Consider the following 21,187-nt stretch of genomic DNA (forward strand, 5'->3'; position numbering starts at 1 on the left):
GGTGGCGGTCATTTTTTTAAAGCATGAATTTTTTAAAAAAAAATTGAAATCAAAATTTAAAATATTGATGGTTTTTTTCAAAGTTTGAATTTGAATTTACTTTTAAAAAATTAAATTTTTAACAGTAACATATAAAAATAAAATTAAAAATATTCATATAAATAAATTTTAAGTTTAATTTTAAATTATATCTTTTAACTTTCATATTATTTCATTAAATTTTAGTTTATTTTTATAAATTACTCATATTAATTATATAATTAATAACATCATAATTATATTATATATAAAATATCTAAATTAGTTATATAATTATATAAAAATAAATTTAATATAAAATATATTAAAATATAAATGGCTTTTTTAAATAGCTTTTTATCATTGAAATGTATATAATCAAAAAAGATATATTTATATTATTCTTTAATTTTTTAATTTAGCTTTTTACATTATAGATGCTATAACAGAACACTTATTACGAGCAGTAATAAAGTAGCCGTGACCTGTGAGTGATATCTAAGCATCATCCAATCGACAAAACAACACAGTAAACAGACAAAACTGAGCACTCCTTTTTGGCTTCGCTTTCTTTGTAGAATCTGACAACCCCAGAAAAAGAGCTTCAATCCATGTGTCTCTGAGTAAATGGCGTCAACTATTTTAACAAAGAGTCTATTGGGTCATCGCTTGATTCACTCCTCTTTTTCTCTTTCCCATAAAACCCCACAAATCTTTACTTCTCTCTTCCCTGTGAGTGACTATCTGTTGTTTAAGTACCTGGGTTTTGCTTAATTCTATGATTATTTATCTGGTTTTTTTTCTGCTTTCGAATTGGTGGTAGTGTTGAGTTGTTGATTGATTCTGGATAATGGGTTGTCGATTTAGTGGTGAGAAGTAGGGTTTTTGAATTGTATATCAGCAGTTTTAGTGATTGGTTTGGGTAAATTTTGTGACTTTATTATGATTATTAAGCTTGAATTACTTGTGTGGAATTTTATTTGTGTATCAAGATGAGAAACCTTCAATCTATTAGTGTTGAATATATGAACTGATTTTAAGTCTTAAGCGTGCTAAAATTCAAGCATTGTTATCAACTGTAGTTATATAATTGTTTTAGTTTTTCTAAACACTGTATTTTTTTTTCAATTTTTTTTTGCTGCATAGTGAAGGTCTAAATGAATTTTTAATCTCTGCTATTCTGAAAAGAATTGTGCTTTGTTATTGTCATGGGATTCTTTACCTGTTAGGTGTATTGTGCTGTGTAATTTTTTGTGCACTTGGTAAAAGTACCTAGCTTGATATTTGTTTTATTGCATTTGCATTATTGCTGATTACTTGGAGCATACTGACCGAACTTTAATGTGTTTTTCTTTTGTTTCACATTACTTTCAGGGGAGAACATTTCAGAAAAGAGCTGACCCCATCCATACATCATATAAGCCATCTCAGTGGGTTCGTTGTGTAGTTGGGACAAGAGCTAATTTCTCGACGCAATCTTTATCTTTGAACGAACCTGTTGTCTCTGTTGATTGGCTCCATGCGAACCTCCGGGAGCCTGACATGAAGGTACCTGCTAGTTCTTTTTTATAGAAAAGCTTCTCATCAAATTTATAAGAAGTAGGTCATGCATTTCATTTCATCAGAAGAATTGTTTTTTCATTTGAATTTCTCACACATATGTAAGACTATTCTGTGCACCCAAAAGATGAATGTAGTTGTATGACAATATTTTTTGTTTTGTGGAAAGAATGCTAAAAATGATTCCATTGTTGTCTCTTTGAGAGTCTTAGGATTAAAACCTCATTTTTGGCTAATAGCAAACAATTTTTGCCTACATTCAATGAAGAAGCAAAAGAAAAAGCATCATGATCTTAATTTAATTTTTTTTTAAGTTTATGTAAATAGGAAATGTTCCTTGATGCCTGCATTAATAAATTTCACACTTGAGTTATCAAAAGAAATTACACCCTTCATCTCTCTAAACTGGTCATGCTATGTAATTATCAGTCTATGGTTTCTGTTCATCTCATGGAATATTTTATTGTAGTCTAATACATTTGAATACATTTTAATTGATTTTTTTACATCCTAAACATGGTCACACATCATTCTGTCATACATTGTTATATTCAGGTGTTGGATGCATCCTGGTACATGCCTGATGAGCAGAGGAATCCAATTCAAGAGTATCAGGTGTGATGACTATGATTTAGTTTTGAATTTGTTTTAATTTGACTATTTTATTGACAATCTAAACTGATCTTAATAATTAATTTTAGGTTAGAATTTCATAAATATTCTTTTATATTCCACTGAAAATATGCTGTTTTTCTTCTTTCATTCTTCAAGATATTGATGTTATCTCATTTATTTTCCTTCAATGAATAACCTGGTCTACTAAACTTGCTCCTTACAGGTTGCTCACATTCCTGGTGCCCTGTTCTTTGATGTAGATGGAATAGCAGATCAAACTACAAATGTAAGATGCCCTCTCTTTATTATTTGTTACAAATATTTATAGTTTGGGCCTAGAATTGCTAATGCTTCTTTTCCCCTTTTTTATCATTTGAATCATCTTTAAGAATGCATTGTATTTTGTCCATTTACAAGAACCACCCCTGTTATAGTTCATCTTGTTTACTTCACAGGTGATATTCTATAGTTTATTATTTTAATTATTGATTGTACCTTTTCCATTTTATCCCTTTGCTTATCTTGTAAGAACAATTACTTGTATCAGTTGCCACACATGTTGCCATCAGAGGAAGCTTTTGCAGCTGCTGTTTCTGCTCTTGGTATTGAGAATAAAGATGGATTGGTGGTTTATGATGGGAAAGGTATCTTTAGTGCTGCTCGTGTTTGGTGGTAAGTTGTGGGGTTTGATAATGTGCTGTAGTTTTGTGGAATCTAAGTACTACTTTTATGGTTAGTTGTCCATTCTAACATAATTTTGATTAAATGACAAGGATGTTTCGAGTCTTTGGGCATGAAAAGGTCTGGGTGCTAGATGGAGGTCTGCCAAGATGGCGCGCTTCAGGATATGATGTTGAGTCTAGTGCTTCTGGTGATGCTATCTTGAAAGCTAGTGCTGCCAGTGAGGCAATAGAGAAAGTATATCAGGGCCAGACAGTAAGTTCGTTACTCATATATATCCATATGTGCATGCATTATATTTTTAATAAATAATAGTATGATAAAACATGGCATGAACAAGGTATTTTCAAATTGCTTATGTAGCTTTTCCATCCTTGTTTTTTTTTTTTAATAATTAGAAAACTGAGAATATCAAGAAATGCTCTGTTGAACAATCATGCATATGGATAAATGTATCTGCATGCGTGAATATATATGTTTCTATATCCTGCATGGTCTATTTGCAATTTATAATTAATAGCACATATGATTTGTTCTAATTTTCAAATTTGTTATTTATAATTAATAGCATATATGGTTTGTTCTAATTTTCAATCATGTTATGATAAACTCTAATTGACTGTATGTTTTTATGACAGGTAGGACCAATCACATATCAAACAAAGTTTCAGCCACATCTTGTCTGGACACTTGAGCAGGTTGGTTACTATTTTTCAGTTGCTTATGTTCTAATGACAAAATTACAAAGATACATTTTTTTAATCACTCATTAGTGACCTTATAAGCAATATATGTACATTATATTGAATGGCTGGATATGATCATGTAGCTTTGGCATTGGCAATTTGATATAACAACTACATTAGACCATTGACTTGAAGAGTGGTTGATATTCGTTTTACATTTGTAGGCTCTTTTGAGAATGCCATAGATAAAACTTAATTCATGCATGTGTGACTTGTGGAGTAAATTGATGAATTAACAATTTTGGCAATAATCTTCTAAAGTAAATAGGGAGAGGCAGCTCTTAGCCTTTGATGGTGATGATAAAACTGATGGTAATCCCTAACATAACAAGTTTATTCTTTTAGTTAGCAGTGATATCAACATGAATTTTCTAGTTTAATTGAAATTCACTGACAACTTTAAATTATTTTTATCAAACTGTTTTGAGCTTTACGTTAAAAGATCTTAAATTTGGGTATTGAAATTAAGTGGTTTATAATTAAGTTCTCTCAAAAGAAAAGGGTGAACTTGAATTTGATGATAATGTACCGCAAATCATTCTCACCGTGTAGTGGTAACATGACATCCTATGACATTGCTTGTTGTCAGAGGGTTTTGGTCTGAATACCTCTCCTTGTTAAAGTTGCTTTCTTTATATAGAGACTGTCGCACATTACATTGCTGAAAACCAGCCATTTCATCAGACTATACAAGTTAAGAATAAAGCCTATCAATTATATACCTATATACTATATATAGCTAGACTAAATTAGGTAGTGCATATCGAGTTGTCAATTCTACTAATAACCCCCCTCAAATCAATTTTGAGTGATCGAGAAGCATCAATTTGTCAATCAGGTACTGATGGTGAGGATGAGAGAGAGCCTTAGTGAAAACATTAGCGGTTTGGTATTCAGTGGAAATGTGTGGAAGAGTAATCTTCTGACAAGCCAAGGCTTCACGAATTGAATGACAATTCACTTTAATATGTTTGGTGCGCTGATGAAAAATGAGATTGGCAGCAATCTAAATAGCATGGTATTATCAACATGAAGTGGAGTAAGAGTAAGCTATGGAACACTAACAACTTGTGAAGCCATACAATTTCAAAACAGTTAGACAATATAGTTCGATATTTAGACTCAGTGGATGACTTTGAGACATGAACCTGCTTCTTACTCTTTTAAGAAATGAGAGCATCGCCAAGGAACATACACCAACCCATAACAAAACGATGAGTATCCACACAACTAACCCTGTCGGCATCATTGAAGCCCTCTTAACTGTAAAGAATTCCCTGAAGGGAAGAACAAGTTGTAACAAGATGTCCCTTTGAGATATTGAAGAAGACGACAAACAACAACCAAATGTGTCTGGCACAAAGCTTGCATAAATTGATTGATTTGCTAAACAAAAAACAAGATATCAAGTTGAGGTCAAATAGTTCAAACTGCCTACTGGTTGTCAATACATTGAAGGATCAGATAAGGGATCACCATTCACCTTATGTAACTTCAAATTTACCTCTATAGGAGTAAGAACCGAATTATTGTCTTGAAAGCCAGCTAAAGAAAGAAGTTCTTGGGTATACTTATGCTGATGTAAGAGCGTGCTCTTCGAACAAGGTTGAACCTCAAGTCTAAAAAAATACTGCAGAGGACCAAGATCTTTCATATGAAAGGAAGATTTGAGGCGCTGTTGGAGCTAATCAATTAATTAGAGATCAGATCCAGTGATCACAATATCATCAACATACACAAGAAGTATAACGATCCCAAGGGTAGTCTTGCGAAAAAATATTGACTTTGAGTGAAAGCGAGATGCAGTAGAGTAGTACGAAACTTCTCAAACCATGCTCGTGGTGCTTGCTTCAAACGATACATAAGTATTATCAAGAGTAGCCTAGAGAGTGAAAGAAGAAAAATCATACCAATCTGAGGGCTAGGAAACCCTAGTAGATCGGCAGCGCGCATGTAATGCAGGATTAGTGGCAGTTTAGAGGAAGGAAGAGGCAGCGGGCGACGCTGCTGATGCACAATACCTGACTTAAAACGAGGAGTACTAGACATGTTCAAAAAGAGGAAGCGAAATAAAGGAAGACACAAAATTAGGACGAGACAAAAAAAAATATTTATTTTAAAAAAAATCACATTGCATGAAATATGAAGCTTGTTAGCCTCTGCATCATAACATATAAACCCTTTATGAAAGTTACTATAGCCAAGAAAAGCACATTGAACTTAATCTTGTGATGTTTATTGGTTGGTTAGTGAACAAAACAAACGCTATCAAAAGCATGCAGAGAATTATAATCAGGAGGAACATCAAACAAACGATAATATGGAGATCAAGATGCAAAGTAGGAAAAGACAAATGATTAATCAAATATACAATCGTTGATAAGGCTTCTAATCAAAATCTAGAAGGAACATAAGACTCAAGCATCAATGTATATCTAACAAATGCGATTATGATTCTCAGTGGTACTATTTTGTTGAGGGGTATAAGGACATGAATGTTGAGAGAAAATACCCTTTTGTTAGAGAAAAGATTGAAAAACATGAGGCATGTATTTTCCTCCAAAATCTGAGCATAAGATCTTAATTTAGGTAGAAAATTGGGCTTCTACATAGGCAACAAAAGTTTGGAAGGTTAAGAGCACATTAGCTTTAGAACAAAGGAAATAGACCCACATGAAACGACTATTATTGTCAATAAATGTCACAAAATACCTGTATTGAGCATGAGAAGGAACATGACTTGTATCCCAGGCAACAAAATGAATAATTTCAAAACATGTAGAAGTGCAACTACCCTACAAAGGAAAAGGTAAAGATTTGCTTTTGCCAAGTTTACCAGGAAAGAAAAATTATTTTTATTTTTCAAATAACCATGTTTCATAAAATGTGTCAGGATTACAAAGTTGGAATGACCCCATTTGTTATGCCAAAATTGGCAATTATTATTAGTAATAGTAGAACAACCAACATAAATTGAATGAGGAATGAAAAATGACTAAAGAGGAAAAAGACATCCCATTTTAAGCTCTTTTTGCTATCTCCTATCCCGACGCTTGATCCTGCACGCAATTGCAACTAGAATGATCAATATGAAGAGAACAATTTTCTTCTACTAATTTTCTAACTGAAATGAGATTGGCAGATAAATCAGGATACTCAAAAAGCATTAGTAAATGAAGACCCCATATTTCCGATCATAGGAAGAGTATTGCCATTGGCGATCTGCATATGCTGCTTACCATCATAGTTACGAACATCATGTAAAGCTGCCAGATTGCCAATCATGTGATTAGAAGCCACAAAGTCAATTAACCAAGGAGAAGTAAGAAGATGTTTCTTACCTTGGAGACCAAGAGCAGAAATGGTGGAAATAATCATTTGTTGAAAATGTTTGGGAGTAATGTTGGAAGAAGAACCCAGAACAATGGGTTGTACAAAATATGTAGGCAAAAAAGTGGACTGAACAACAATATGAGATCAGTTCTGAGGGCGGACATGACAATCCTTAATTATATGACCTTGCAATAATAGCATAATTTCTAGCTGCAAAATTTTGCGATGTGTCTAATTTCCTTGCAACTATAACACTGTGGCGGAGATCTGGATCGTCATCTTCCTTGAGTAGCGTAGGCCATATTAACCTTCTCAGAACTGCAAGCATTTTGAGCAAGGCCAAGCTGTGAGGCAAGATGTTCTTCACACAAGAGTCCACCCAAGCAAACATCCAAAGATGGGACATGTTGGTGATTGATCAACATAGCTCGTACACTTTCAATCTCAGGTCATAGCTTCAAGAATTGATCCTATTGGCTCTCAGATTGAACCGCTTATAGTGTTGCTAAAGTTGCTTTGGGAACCTGGGAATGCACCAATCCAAAATAATCATGTTATAAATTAATAAAACTAGAATAAAATAGCTCAATAGTTTCTGATGTCTAATTCCAATTGAAACTTTCGAGCAGAATTATCTTGATAATAAATTCGTCAAAGGTAATCTAACATCGTCTTAGCAGTAGTGAACCCATGAATATTGTTGACTATATGAGGTTCAACAAAACTTAGTAGCCAGGTAGCATTTTTGGCATCCCTACTTTCCCATGAATTAAGTTCCTTGGGATCAATGGGAGCTGTAGAAGACCAATCCAAATGACCCCATAACTCCTTCCCTTCCACAAACATATATATTTGGAATTCCTATCTAGCTTAATTCTTGCTAGTAAATCGAACAATAGAATTTTCTCCTGACATAATAACCACAAAAAATTGATAGAAAAAAATCATCATAGCTACAAGACCTGCCGATAGCCACCAAACCAAAGACGACTGAAACTCTAAACTAAATAAGCACCACACCATCGAGAAACCAAGAGACAATTGAGAACCAAGAGACAGCTAAGAACTCCACAATAAAAAACTAAACCTCCAAACCAGAGAACCACTTCTGCCAATACCAAAAAAAAAATATTGAAGTTCTGCTTTCTGTCGCTACCCACAGAAAAGTACCAGAAAAGAAACAAGGAACCAGAAATAAATAAATTCAGCCAAGCCGAGAGAATGCTATGAAGAGAATTTGGGGTTTTGATTCCATGCTAAAGAAGGTTTTGGTCTGAATACCTGTTCTTGTGAGGGTTGCCTTCCTTTTATAGAGACCATCGCACATTACAAGGCTGAAAATCAGTCATCAAGTTAAGAATAAAGCCTATCAATTATATGCCTATATACAATATATATATTTCTGTATTAGCTAGACTAAATAAGATGGCACATATTGAGCTGTCAATTCTGCTAGCACTTGTGAATTTTTTGTGGGTACTGGAATCAAACATTGAGTTATTTGTGAAATTAAATTAACATTTGTTTGTAATGATATAAACAAGTATCAGCTTGACATCAGGACAACACTGAAACAAATTCGAAATTATAATGGAGTTTCTCCTTGATAAGTCTTGCATTCATTCTTCCATTCCTTGGAGTAAAAAGGTTGACAAGTTTGTGCGTATTTTAGCTGGTGTCTTATTTGGTGTGGCCATGGATAAACTTTTAGTTTCTGTAACCATCTAATATGTCAGCAATCGGCAAAATTTAGTTATCTGCTTGACTTACGTAGTCCTCAAAACATGAATGAATCTGCACTACATGCTTTCTCTGGGCCAATTTTCAGGTTAAAAGTAATATTGAAGACAGGACTCATCAACACGTAGATGCTCGTTCAAAGGCCAGGTATGTTCAGTGATTTTGTTTAATTGTATTAATGATAAATGGTTTTCATATTGCGAATGCAATATTGTTATCTTAGTAGAATAATTATTCCGAATCTTCTTTATAATCAATGGCGTTCCCTGGAAATGTTATTGAATGATGCATTTGACGTTTAGCTATTCTCTTAGTTTGGACTTTGTAGATTAGTAGGAAAGTATAAATAGCAAAAAACCATCACTAATTTTCATTGATTAAAGTGTATGATAAAGTTTCAAGTAGGGTTTTAAATATTATCTTACTTGTTAACGCGCTTTCAACTTCCCTACACTTTAAACTCTGGTACGTAATCGGATCTGGTGATTCATGTCAGTTATGTAGCCTAACAGCCATCACAGCCTTTGTCTCTTTATAAGGCTCAACTTTCCAGACTCCCCCTTCCATTCAATCTGCTAACTTAAATTAAATCATCTAACTATATCTTACCAACTTTAAACTGCAATCTCTACTTTTACTTCAAATATCAACATTCGACTCTTCCTATCAATGTGATCTAGGATTGTTTATTGAAGATACGATTTTGATCAAGGACATATGCTCTTCTTGCAGGTTTGATGGCGCTGCTCCAGAACCTCGAAAGGGAATAAAAAGTGGCCATGTTCCTGGCAGCAAGTGCATTCCATTTGCGCAAGTAATAGATAGACTTACAGTGTTCTTAAACTAATGATTATTTTTTAAGCTGACAGGTGGTTCTCTCTATTTTCCTTTTTCTTCATTAGCGTGTTTGTTTTTTGCAGCTGTTAGATTCTTCACAGACACTCTTACCAGCAGATGAGCTTAAAAAACGATTTGATCAAGAAGGTAAGGAAGAACCTTTATGTTTCTGGGTGCCTGCCTAAAAACATTAGTTCCAGAGATCATGACCATACATATCGGCATTGCACATTTAGATGAAGTCCATATCTCAGAATGTGAAATGGTTTTTTTGTTTTTTTTCATGGATTGGTGTTTTTCTTTTTAGTTGATCGAATGGAGGTTTGTTAGGTTTCTAAGAAAAAAAGTGATTAAAGAAACGAAAACATAATTGTTATTTGTCAGAGTTTTCTGATTTCTGCCTTTATAATAAGACATGATGGAAAAACTGTACTTTAGCTGTCAGCATTCAGCTTTACTATCTAGTCATTATCTTACATTATGCTCCTAGAGTATATTTCTGTTTGCTAATCTGCTCAAGGTTTAGGGGATCTGACACAGTTTTATACAGGCATCTCTTTGAAAAGCCCTGTTGTTACTTCATGCGGGACTGGCGTAACTGCTTGCATTCTTGCTCTGGTATTTATCCTTCTATTTATTACAATCCATCCTGAAAAATTTCATGAAAGTTTTTCCACTATGCGATGTTGAACCTAGTGAGTGGAAAACCACGAAGCTCAAATTCTTGATTCTTGTTTTGCATTTCCGGGAAAATTGTTGGCATAAATATAGTCCGATCTTGTTAAAGTGCAAATGACTCCGGCTCATGTCTTTCAGGGTCTCCATCGACTTGGAAAGTCAGATGTTGCAGTCTATGATGGATCTTGGACTGAATGGGGAGCTAATCCTGAAACACCTGTTGACTCTTCATAAATCTTACTAATGTATCAGATGTCAGCAGCCACATGCATGGCGTGAAGTTTTCCTGTTAAATACTCAGATTGTGATGAAAGATGTGCCTAAAACAGTTGGATATAAGAGTTGCATTTTTTTTTCTTGTCAATTTTGAAGTTGTAATTTGCATTTCGTGCTCCAAAACATTGGCATCAAAATAAGAATAGAAAAAAAAGAGTTCTGAAGGAGAAATTGATTTTAAATCAATCCCTCTCTCTTCTAATTAAACTATGACTAGTCCGATTTATATCACTACATTTAATACATGTTAATAGCTAGCTAGCTGTAATTTTCTTTCGAAAAACCCAAAAGCACTATTACCAATCCATGGAATGCTCTCTCTATATAATATAGCGAGTATTTGTAGGGTACCAGAATCATCTATCTCATATAAAACTTTCAACTTTCAAATAATATGGCATTGCAAGCACGTTTAATGACAAATATGTTGCAATTTATAACAAAATCTAGAAAATAAGGGTATTTAAAACGCTAGGTTTGCTGTTATAAACCTCTGACCGTAGAGAAAACTGTTTTTATAACTTTAGAATTTAATAATAATAATATATTTTAAAAATTAAGTATAAATTGTTTAAATAGTGGTTGAAATTAAATAAATTTGTATTAAATTAAATAATAAAAAATGATAAAAATAAAAAATAACATCTTTTAGATCTATAGAGACTTTTCCAACCTTGGTTGGTTATAGTGAGTTGATCTTCAGAATACTTTGATAAAATTTAGGCATTGTTTAATGATCAAATTTAAAATTATATTTGTTTCTGTTAGAATGATCATTTGACATGTTTACACTTTTTAAGTATTTTCTTTGTCCTTTTAGCCTATAAATATATTTACTAGATATTTTATATTAGTCCTTTCCACTTACAAAAGACTCTACTTCGAGTAAACATTTAAATCTAGATATAACTGCTCATCATTATATAAGAATAATGCCAGAAACATTGAAGGTTTTAGAAATATCCATATTGTTTGACATATTGAGAATAAAAATATGACATTTACTTTTCTTATTATCATATTTATTCTACTGTAGTGTGTTATACAAAAAATAGTGTCAGACGACATATCACCTGACACTATTCTTTGTCTTTTTTCTCTAAACCCGGAAGAGCTACCTGAAAAGCTTTTTTTTAGAGCCATTTAAGTGTGCTTGGTATTGTGGTAGCTGTTGTGGTTGTGGTTGTGGTTTAAAAAAAACTGTTTTATAAAAAGTATTTTTAGTTGAGTTTGGTTTGAAAAAATATATATTTGTTTAAATTTTGGTTGAAATTGAGGTTGAACAAAAAGTAATTTAATATGTTTGGTTAAAAATACTTTTTAAATTGAGGTTATAAAATAACTAAAAAAGATATATATTAATATTGATGGTTTTTAATTTAAATATTATAGATTTAACTACTATTATTATATCATGAAATAAATAATATTTTACATAAAATATTTTTTATTATTTCATTAAACTATCTACAATTCCATCACGTACGAAATTCATCGGATAAGGACTACAATTTTCATGGTTTTTTGAGCGTGCAACAAAATCATGTAAAATATCATCAGAAACAAAATTAGAATTACGATCAAATTCTGCAAATATCACGCATTCATGTGATCTCCTTCTAATTTATGTAGTCTTATTAAATAATATTAAACACTAATTTTTTTAATAAAATACAATTAAAAATTATTTTTTTTACTGTTCATTTTTTTGTTGTTGTGGAGAGTGAATTTAACTCACTCGCTACGCAGACAAGGAGAGCACATAAATAAGACTAGGAAGAACAAAGGGAAAATAGAAGAGAAGAAAATGGTTTCAGTAGGCCAGCCCTCCTCGCCATCATCATCATCTTCAAGTGCAGCAATAGGGGAAGAACAAAAGGAAAACTGTTAAGAACAGCCCTTGTGGTTGAACAAAAAAAAATGGTTTCAGTAGGCCAGCCCAGCTATCTCCCTCGCCTCCAGCAGCAGCACGCGCAAGTAAGAACAGCCCTCATGGTTTTCTCATATGGACAAAATCCACCCATACCCGAAGCACTGGTCAAGGAAGGAAGAGGAGAACAATTTTATACTGTGTTTAAACACAGTTGCAATAAACAGGAAATGAAAAGCATGCAATTTGTGCTTCAGCGAAACTGAGTTTTGAACGCAGATAAAGGTGGGGCATATACATGAAAATTGCCACTCGTTTTGTAACCAAACAGTATGTTGCAACTGTTAAATAAAAACACAGCCGCAAATGCTTAGCCAAACGGACTCTTAATGCACCACTCACGCCTCAAATAAAATGACAAAGACACCTTTTAATAAAGCTCAAGTTGTACAACATTCTCAGTTATATTCCCATCGATTTTCCACCAAAAACCAGCGAAAAAGTTGACCCAAAGATGCTGACCCAGTCAACTTTACAACCCATTTTTTACAGCCCAAGGTATCATTTTCTAGCCAACAATTGAGATCCTTCATGTGAGAATCAAGGACAAGATTCATGCCCAATAAAAATCATATGTTCCTTTTTCATCCCTATAATAAGGGTGAATTTCATGCAAAAAAAAGGAGAAAATCATGTGGAGAAAGGTAGCTAAAAAACCAACCTTTACACACTATTTTTTTAGTTACCCAACTAGCAACCTTTATCCCCCTCCAGCAGCTACCATAAACCACCAACATCCCTGGAGGCGCCACCATCAGACAATCAACAGTCACCTCTCACCCAGGTAAGCTTATTCTACCTCTTTTGGTTATTTACATAATGTTTTACATAGACTAAAGTGAGTGTAACTCATTTTTTTGGCAATTTTATTGCCAACAAAATTCTATCACTAGGTTGGGCCAATGATAAAAGAAAGGGTTGCACCCTCCAGCCAGCCTAGCCTGTGTGGCTAGGTTAGGTCCAGCCCATATTTAATAGGGGGAAAAGAGAGAAGTTTATTGGGTCGACTGTCGGCCTAACAAAAACCGGGTTGGGTTGGACCTCAGCCCAACCCGTGTGCATGGCCTAGGGCCTTGGGCCTAATAGACCCTGTTCATGTAGTTGGCCAATCCCAACTCAAAAGCTAAAGGCGTGTTTGGCTCGCGTCAATTTTGTTAAGAAAATAAAGCCTTGTTTGGGTCTTTAAGGCGTGTTTGCCAAACACGGCCTTAAGATATTTTTAATGCCTTTGATTTTAAACCAATGGTGTGTTTGACAAACTCGCTTTAAGGTTTTTTCTTTAGTTTTAATTTGTCCTTATTTTAGGGTCTTGCCAAACAAACCCTTAAAAATTTCAAAAAAAATTGTAAAAAATTTGGGGCATCAATTTTACCTGATATTGGGTTATATACTTACACTGTGAGATACAAACCTGATATTAAAAATACCTTATTTTTCTCCAAAAATTTCAAAAAAAATCCAAAATAATTGCCTTGTTTTTTAAAAAATACACAAAATGTCTTTCTTCAAGAATTTCACTTAATATTGAGTTGTAGACGTACACTGTAAGATATGGACTCAATATTAAAAATACATGGTTTTCGTCGAAATCTCAAAAAATTCCAAAAAAAAAATCCTCATTTCAAAAAAATACAAAAATATGTTTTGTTTTCGTGTATACGACCAAATTCTAAAGTTTTTTTGTGCATATTTTCTAAAAAACAAAATGAATTTTTATCATGTTTTAAAAGTTCAAAATGAATATCATAACTAACTTATGATTATCCATTAAGATTTGAGAAAATTTTCAAAATTAACACAAAAATTAATTTGTTTAATTAATATTCAAGGTATGAATTTTACAACATAATGCATACTTACAATATTAAATTAAATAAATTAATAGCAATAAACGTTAGGAATTAGATGTATCCAAAAAACAAGTGTGATGCTAAAGTTTGAGCCTTAGAATAGTTAAGATTTAACCCGCTAAGGTAGACTTCCTCACGAACGGAGATTTGCCTTGAACCTTAGATAAGACCAACGGATAGAAACACGACTTAGAATAACAATCAATCAACAATGTAACTTATCTTAGGTATGGTGCACTGGGGGTGATGTGTTTTCCCCTTGCACAACTAGTCCTCTTATCCAGGCTCTCATAAACAATAGGTTTCCTAGTGACCATGATACTAGATGACAACTCCTTCAAATTATAACTTTATGATTAACCCAAACACCCTTCAATCCAGGAGGCAGCTCCGTCATTTAATGTTGTGCATGTGATGACAGGAGGTAAATAGGAAAAAAAATAAATCACCATTTAATTTTATGGTAACTAGAAAACCTCATATTAATCTTTCAAAGATTCTTAAGTAAGGGATGATTATGTTTAAGGAAAGATAAAAGTTACCCTAATACATCGTACCTATTGTAAATGCTTTGTGTTTGTTTGTAAAAAAATGTCTGTCGAGCTTTAAATTATGGTTGCTAAAACAAACATGTGTTTATTATTATGGCTAAAAACCTAAACTAAACTAAAGGAAGTGATTTGGGACTTGAGCCTGAAGAAGGCATAATCCTCACTTTTATGAAAATAGCCTTTGAACTTGTAAGGAGAGTGAACGATCAATGAATTTAAATCCATTTTAACCTATAATGATCAAAATAGGCTTAAAAGTAACCACTCAATCTCAATTAGTTTGTGTGAGATAGCATTGATCCAACTCTAGCTCACTTATTATAGAAAGGAGGGTTATATCTCGAAAACTAAAATAAATAAACATTAAAAAATACCATCACACATAAGATAAACAAAAACATTTGAGATAACTAACAATTTACAAAAAGTATTTATAAATAAAAATTTATGTTGATATTTTATCAATATTTACAATTAAAATTAAGCTAAATAGTGATATGGGTGCATGATCACAACTCCATATCCAATCCTAGAATAAGAATAAAATAAAGATGTATAAAACAAAGACTAAAAAAACAACACAAACAAAGATATATGCAAAAGTAAAAAAGATCAAATCAAATATATTAATAAAAAACACACATTATTTATTTATTAAGAAAAAACATAATAAAAATATTCAAAGCTTGTATTAAATCACATAAAGCATGTTATCATTGAAAACAATAAACAAAGTTTAGCCCTAACATGAATCCTTAGTGGGGTTATCATGCTATCATAAGAGATATTTCGACGAACTATATGGAAAAGGGATACATAGGAAAAACAAATATGGCACCACCTACATTTAAAGTAACTAGAAAACCTTTTATTGATCTTTCAGAGATTCTTTGGGTGATTCGTTGCATATTCTAATGACCACGAAGGCACATGATCTGCTGGATTGGGCATGCCTCCTTTTTATCTCTCTTCTTGTACCAACGGTGAAGATGAACAGTACTTATGGTGGTAGATCAAGCATTGGAAAGTCTTAGCCTTTCTCCCTTCCTCTCGCTGCTAGTTCAATCTATAAGGGTTATTACTGTTATGTTTCGATGACGGGGGAGGAGAGGCGATTAGTGTGGAGCTATTGGGGGCTATCATTACTCTTACTACTGTTATTTTTGGATTCTGGCAATGATAAAAGGATGGTGACTGGTCTTATTGGTCTGACATTTCTTGATATATAGTTTTTTTACAAGAGTGATTTTTTTTGTAGAGGATTTTTTTTCTCTTTTTATAAGGTATGTTGTACCCTTCGCAAGAGCGCGACATAACAGAGACCCTTCCCAGATGAATTAAGAGGTTTTTGGTTGGATAAGGATTCACCACCTAGTATTATAGTTATTAGGAAGTTAACATGACTTTAAAGATTCTAGGCAAAAGACTAGTTGCATAAAACAAAGGTATTAGCATCCCTAGTATGCTTTACCTGAAGTAAGTTGCATCATTTTCCTGTGTTTGTGGTTGTTATGGTTTAATGGTGTTTCTAAATTCTATCAGCCTACTATAGAGGGTTTATTATGATGAACAAAACCTGGTTTTCTAGATCAAGAACTTGGTCTAAAAATTCTCGGCTTAAAAAGATATTAGAAAAAAGCAAGCTCATTCATAACTCATCTGTCGAGGAGCTAAAGTTAGAAATCCAAAGAGAAGATGATGGTTTGTTGTTAAAAGGAGCAGGATTTAAAGGATAATAGTGACGCGAACCTCATGATCACGTGGTCACGCAACCCACAATCAAGATTGAAATTTGATTTCGAAAAGTCAAAAAAGGTCTGATAAAAGTGTGATACAATGAAAACTTGTCCCAAGGCACTAGTACTATTGGAATTGAATCGAATGATGCCTCAAAACCAAATAATCTTTGATAAGTTATTTTTAGCTCTTTTAAGAACCAAATGATGCAAAAATCACTCTTACATGTTAAGTTGAGAAAACTTTATAATTATTATTGATCAAAATGTGCTAAAACTTAGGCTTACAAGAGTTTAAGTACTTCTGAAAAATTAACCATAATGGATCTATCCTTGTAGGCTGAATTGACCTATTTACAAAACTAATCCAAAACCTATACTAGTAAGCCCAAACCCTAATCCAAATAAGTCTTGGATCCTAGCTGAAAACAAAGTATTAATTAAGCCCAAATAAGCCTTGGGTTATAGTTGATGTAAAAGAAATAAATTCCATAAGTCTGATTCCTATGATGTCGTGAGAAAAGAAGAAGAAAAGAAAATATTGTAGGTCTGATACAAGGCATATTTATAGCCTACAATGTTTCCAATAATCCTAGGAACTAAAAGAGAAGCTGCCGCCAAAGTAGTTTCCTAGATAAAAGATGATTTTAATTGCAGCTTTGTATTTATCTTTTTTTTTTAAAGGAAACTACTTGTTGTCCTTATTTTCCTTCTTTTGTTGCCATTAATTTTCCTTCTAATATTAAGAAACATGATCAAAGTTATTGAAATATTCTCCTTGCATGCTAGAAAACCTTATCGCCACTTATGTTTCTCAAATCAGCTTGGATTTCTTTTTTGTGTTTTCTCCTCACCTGACAAGGAAATAAATAAAAATAATAGAAATAAATATTTTTCCCACACATAACATGAAATCCTCAAAACACATGAAAACTGAAATAAACAAGGCTAATCAAAATTGATACAAAAATTGACAGCCTTGTTGCTGAGAATTCATAGCCCAAATAAGGTTGGATTAGACCCCTCTAATGGATCTTTAAGATCTGCCTTGTCTAAAACTTGTAGAACCAACTCATTCAATGCTTCTTTCAATGCATTTATTTTGAATTGTGTAATTAGCTCATTTGGCGCATGTAATGGGTATTTGCTAGTGTGTGGGTTAATCCACATCAAATTGTCTAATAGTGGTGTCTATTCTAACAATATTATTGTTGGTGTTGTCATTACTTAGAATGGGAGAGAGATACATGTTCTTTTATTTTCTTTTCTTTTTGGTTTTAAGTCAAGGTATGGTGAAAGTGTGTGTGTGTGTGTGTTGGTGTTTTGCTGGTGGCTAGTGAGGGAGAATAAAAAAGGATTAATTTCAGCTCATGGTGGCTGTCAATGGCAATGTAACGATGAGAAAGGTATGTGTTTGTGATTTTTAGAAGATTAATAGGTTTGACTGTTGGTCGTAGTTAATGGTGGTTTTTAGGAAAGAAATAGAGGTTATGGTGTTAACTGAGAAAGGGTTATGGTGGTGCTGGAGAAGATGGCCCCCATGGTGTTTTTTTTATGTTCTATCCTTTATATGGTTGGTGGTTGGGTTTAGGAATAATGGGTCTAGGATTTTTTGTTTCTTTTATGACAGTGTGTGAGCTAAAGAGAAAAGTGTGGGAAATCCTTTTTGGCTTTTTTGTATTTTTTTTTCTATGATTTTAGGAGAGAGTGTGTGATTGTGTGTGTGGCTTTTTTATGCAATAACTAATTCTTTTTTCTTTGGCTAATGCTTCCCTAAAATTCTCCCTCTCCTCTTTTGTATGTGAGATTCCCTTATTATTTATAGGAAAAATAATTTATCTTTTTCTTCTCATTGCTTGGCCACCAAGCAAACTTGGTGACCAAGAAACCTAAAATCACTTTGGTCTCTCATTTCTTTCTTTGAACTTTAGTCCTCTTGTCCAAATTTTTTTTTTTTTTTGAAAAAGGAAATGTCAACGTTGACTTGATGAGCAAAATAAACCAATAATTTTGAAATGAGCGCGTTAAAAATTGAACGCATAGAAAGTAAATTTTTGAATTTTTAATTCTTTTGAAAAGATGCTAAAAATGATAAAAATAACGCAATACATCAAAAATATATTTTTTTTTAATTTTGTGTTTTTCTTTTTGCTATTTTTTTATTTAAAAAAAAAAGATGGGTAAAAAATCGAGTTATGACAGTTGCCCCCTTCTTTACAATACTTATGGTATAAAGTCTTATGAGACTTTAGAAAGTACATTTGTAAAGAAAAGAAAAATGTGTTGGGTGTTTAAGTGTCAGCCTTCTGAGTGAAAATATCTAGGATTTTTCATAAATGGTCTTTATTCAAGTGACATACTCATGGTTCATGATCAAGTAACCTGCTCATTATTTCTAATCGGGTGACTTGTTCATGGTTTGTGTTCAGGTAACATACTCGTGGTCTATATTCAAGTAACCTACTCATGGTCTTTAATCGAGTGTCCTGCCTATAGTTTGTGATCGGATAACCTGCTGTTGTGTGAAAAATATCAAGGATTTGTCATAGATGATCTTTGTTTGGGTGACCTACCGTGGTTCGTGATAAGGTAACCTGGTTGTGGTCTTTGTTCAAATGACTTGCTCGTGGTTTGTGATCGGATAACCTACCTATGGTTCGTGATCGGGTGACTTGTTCTTGGTGTGAAAACTATCTAGGATTTTCACGGATGGTCTTTTTGTACAGGTGACCTGCTTGTGGTTTGTGATCGGTTAATCTACCCATAGTCTCTGTTCAGGAAACTAGTGTGTGGTTCGTGATCGGTTAACCTGCTTGTGGTGTGAAAAATATCTAGGATTTTTTCATGGATAATTGATTATGTCTTGGAGATATCTTACTTTCCTTTTCTTAAATGGACCATCTTCTGATTTTTCTTTGGATTGTTCATGTTGGACTTCTAGTCATCTGTTGGAACCTTGTTGGGTTTTTACTTGCTGGACCTTTTTTTATTGGAATTTTGTTGGGGTTTTTTATCAATTAAAGCTTTGTTGGGCTCGAATCCTCACTGAATTTCTAATCAACAAGAACCTTGTTAGGCTCAGAACCTTATTGAGTCCTAATTTGCAAGAGTCTTGCTGGACTTTTTATTTAAAACCTTGCTGGGTTTTTAATTAACTGAAGCTTTATTGGGCTTAGAGCCCTGTCGGGTCCTAATTTACTGGAGTTTTGTTGGACTCTTTCTTGAAAACCTTGTTGGGCTTTTAATCAATTGGAGCCTTGTTGGGCTCAGAACCTTGTCAGGTTTTAATTTATCAGAGTTTTACTGGATTATTTCTTTGTAGCCTTGCTGAGTTTTTAATTAATTGGAGCCTTATTTGGCTCAAAACCTTGTCGTGTCTTAATTTGCTAGAGTCTTGCCGAACTCTTTCTTTAAAACCTTGCTGGGTTTTTAATCAACTGGAACTTTACTGAGCTCAGAACCTTGTCGTCCTAATTTGTTGGAGTCTTATTAGACTCTTTCTTTGTTAAACCTTGTTGGGTTTTTAATTGTTAGAGCCTTATCAGGCTTAGAACCTTGCTAGGTCCTAATTTGCTAGACTTTTATTGGACTCTTTCTTTGTTAAGCCTTGTTGGGTTCTTAATTGCTAGAGTCTTAGTGGGCTCAGAACCTTATCAGGTCCTAATTTGTTGGAGTCTTGCTGGATTCTTTCTTTGTTAAACCTTATTTGGCTTTTAATTGTTGGAGCCTTACTAAGCTCAAAACCTTGTTAGGTGGAGTCTCGCTGGACTTTTCTTCATGAGTTTTCTTGGAAAATATCTGCAAAAACATTATGCAATGATTTGGGATTAAATGATATGTATGCATCCTTACCTGGTTTGAAATATAGGCCCCAATTTCTTGCCATCTCTCTATTGCTTAGTGGATGAGGTTTGCAATTTCTAAAATAAATTCTCTTGATCTTTTGACTCTTCAGCTCACACGAGTTTTATCTATTTGGTCAATGTGTTTGATTGCCTCTTTGTTACATATCCTGGACCTTTAGGTGATAAATGAAACTCTACTCAGTTAGTTATTCTTTGAGAAGTAATAAACTTTCTTAGCCGTGAAATTGCCCCCTAGTTGGATGATGTCCCCTTTAATTTTGATATTCTTGCACCATTGCCCACTTATTTTATTTTGATGGAGAAGTAGTGTTATCTTATTCTTACTTCTTTGAAAGAGTTTTTACAATCATTTACATCAATGATTATTGCAAATTGTCTCTCGGCAACTCCTTCATGTGATAATATGTTTTTCATGTATCATAGTCATCCTTCAAAGGGTAAACCTAATCTTTGGCCATGAAGATGCCCCTCAAGCGCAGCGTTACTCTCAACTGTTGTTGGAGTTCACCAAGTAGCATACTATCTTTGAGAAAAGTTTCCTTTTTTTAATCTAGTTGTATTCGTTCTTCTGATTATCATTAAAAACACTTGTCGTTGTGAGATGTCATTCATAGTTTCGATGGATTTTATTGAATCATCGTTTGATTATTCACAATGGACTTTTTTGCCCCTAACTGGTATGTTCACTTGTCTGATATAAACTAAAGTATTGTTGTGTTTTCTAATCATTTGTCTATTTTAAGTTTAAGAAAGTCATCATCAATAAAAAG

General features: G+C 33.3%; 1 protein-coding gene across 1 annotated transcript; it reads left to right on the forward strand.

Annotated features, from left to right (window-relative positions):
* The first annotated feature begins 486 nt into the window (after nucleotides 1-486).
* LOC7456324 (thiosulfate/3-mercaptopyruvate sulfurtransferase 1, mitochondrial) lies at nucleotides 487-10,694 on the forward strand. Its single transcript, XM_002310634.4, has 12 exons — nucleotides 487-750; nucleotides 1,393-1,566; nucleotides 2,134-2,193; nucleotides 2,417-2,479; nucleotides 2,741-2,865; nucleotides 2,967-3,129; nucleotides 3,513-3,572; nucleotides 8,782-8,840; nucleotides 9,426-9,507; nucleotides 9,614-9,677; nucleotides 10,081-10,148; nucleotides 10,347-10,694. The coding sequence occupies exons 1-12, from the start codon at nucleotides 646-648 to the stop codon at nucleotides 10,440-10,442; spliced, it is 1,119 nt and encodes a 372-aa protein (XP_002310670.4). The 5' UTR covers nucleotides 487-645; the 3' UTR covers nucleotides 10,443-10,694.
* The last annotated feature ends 10,493 nt before the right edge of the window (nucleotides 10,695-21,187 follow it).

The sequence above is a fragment of the Populus trichocarpa genome, chromosome 7 (assembly GCF_000002775.5).
Source record: "Populus trichocarpa isolate Nisqually-1 chromosome 7, P.trichocarpa_v4.1, whole genome shotgun sequence".
Lineage (NCBI taxonomy): Eukaryota > Viridiplantae > Streptophyta > Magnoliopsida > Malpighiales > Salicaceae > Populus > Populus trichocarpa.

Excerpts from the sequence above, each read along its gene's own strand:
- LOC7456324 (XM_002310634.4), top strand. The coding sequence starts at position 646 with ATGGCGTCAACTATTTTAACAAAGAGTCTATTGGGTCATCGCTTGATT. Across the intron at positions 3,130-3,512 it reads AAGTATATCAGGGCCAGACA|GTAGGACCAATCACATATCA; the intron begins GTAAGTTCGTTA and ends TTTTTATGACAG. Across the intron at positions 10,149-10,346 it reads CTGCTTGCATTCTTGCTCTG|GGTCTCCATCGACTTGGAAA; the intron begins GTATTTATCCTT and ends CATGTCTTTCAG.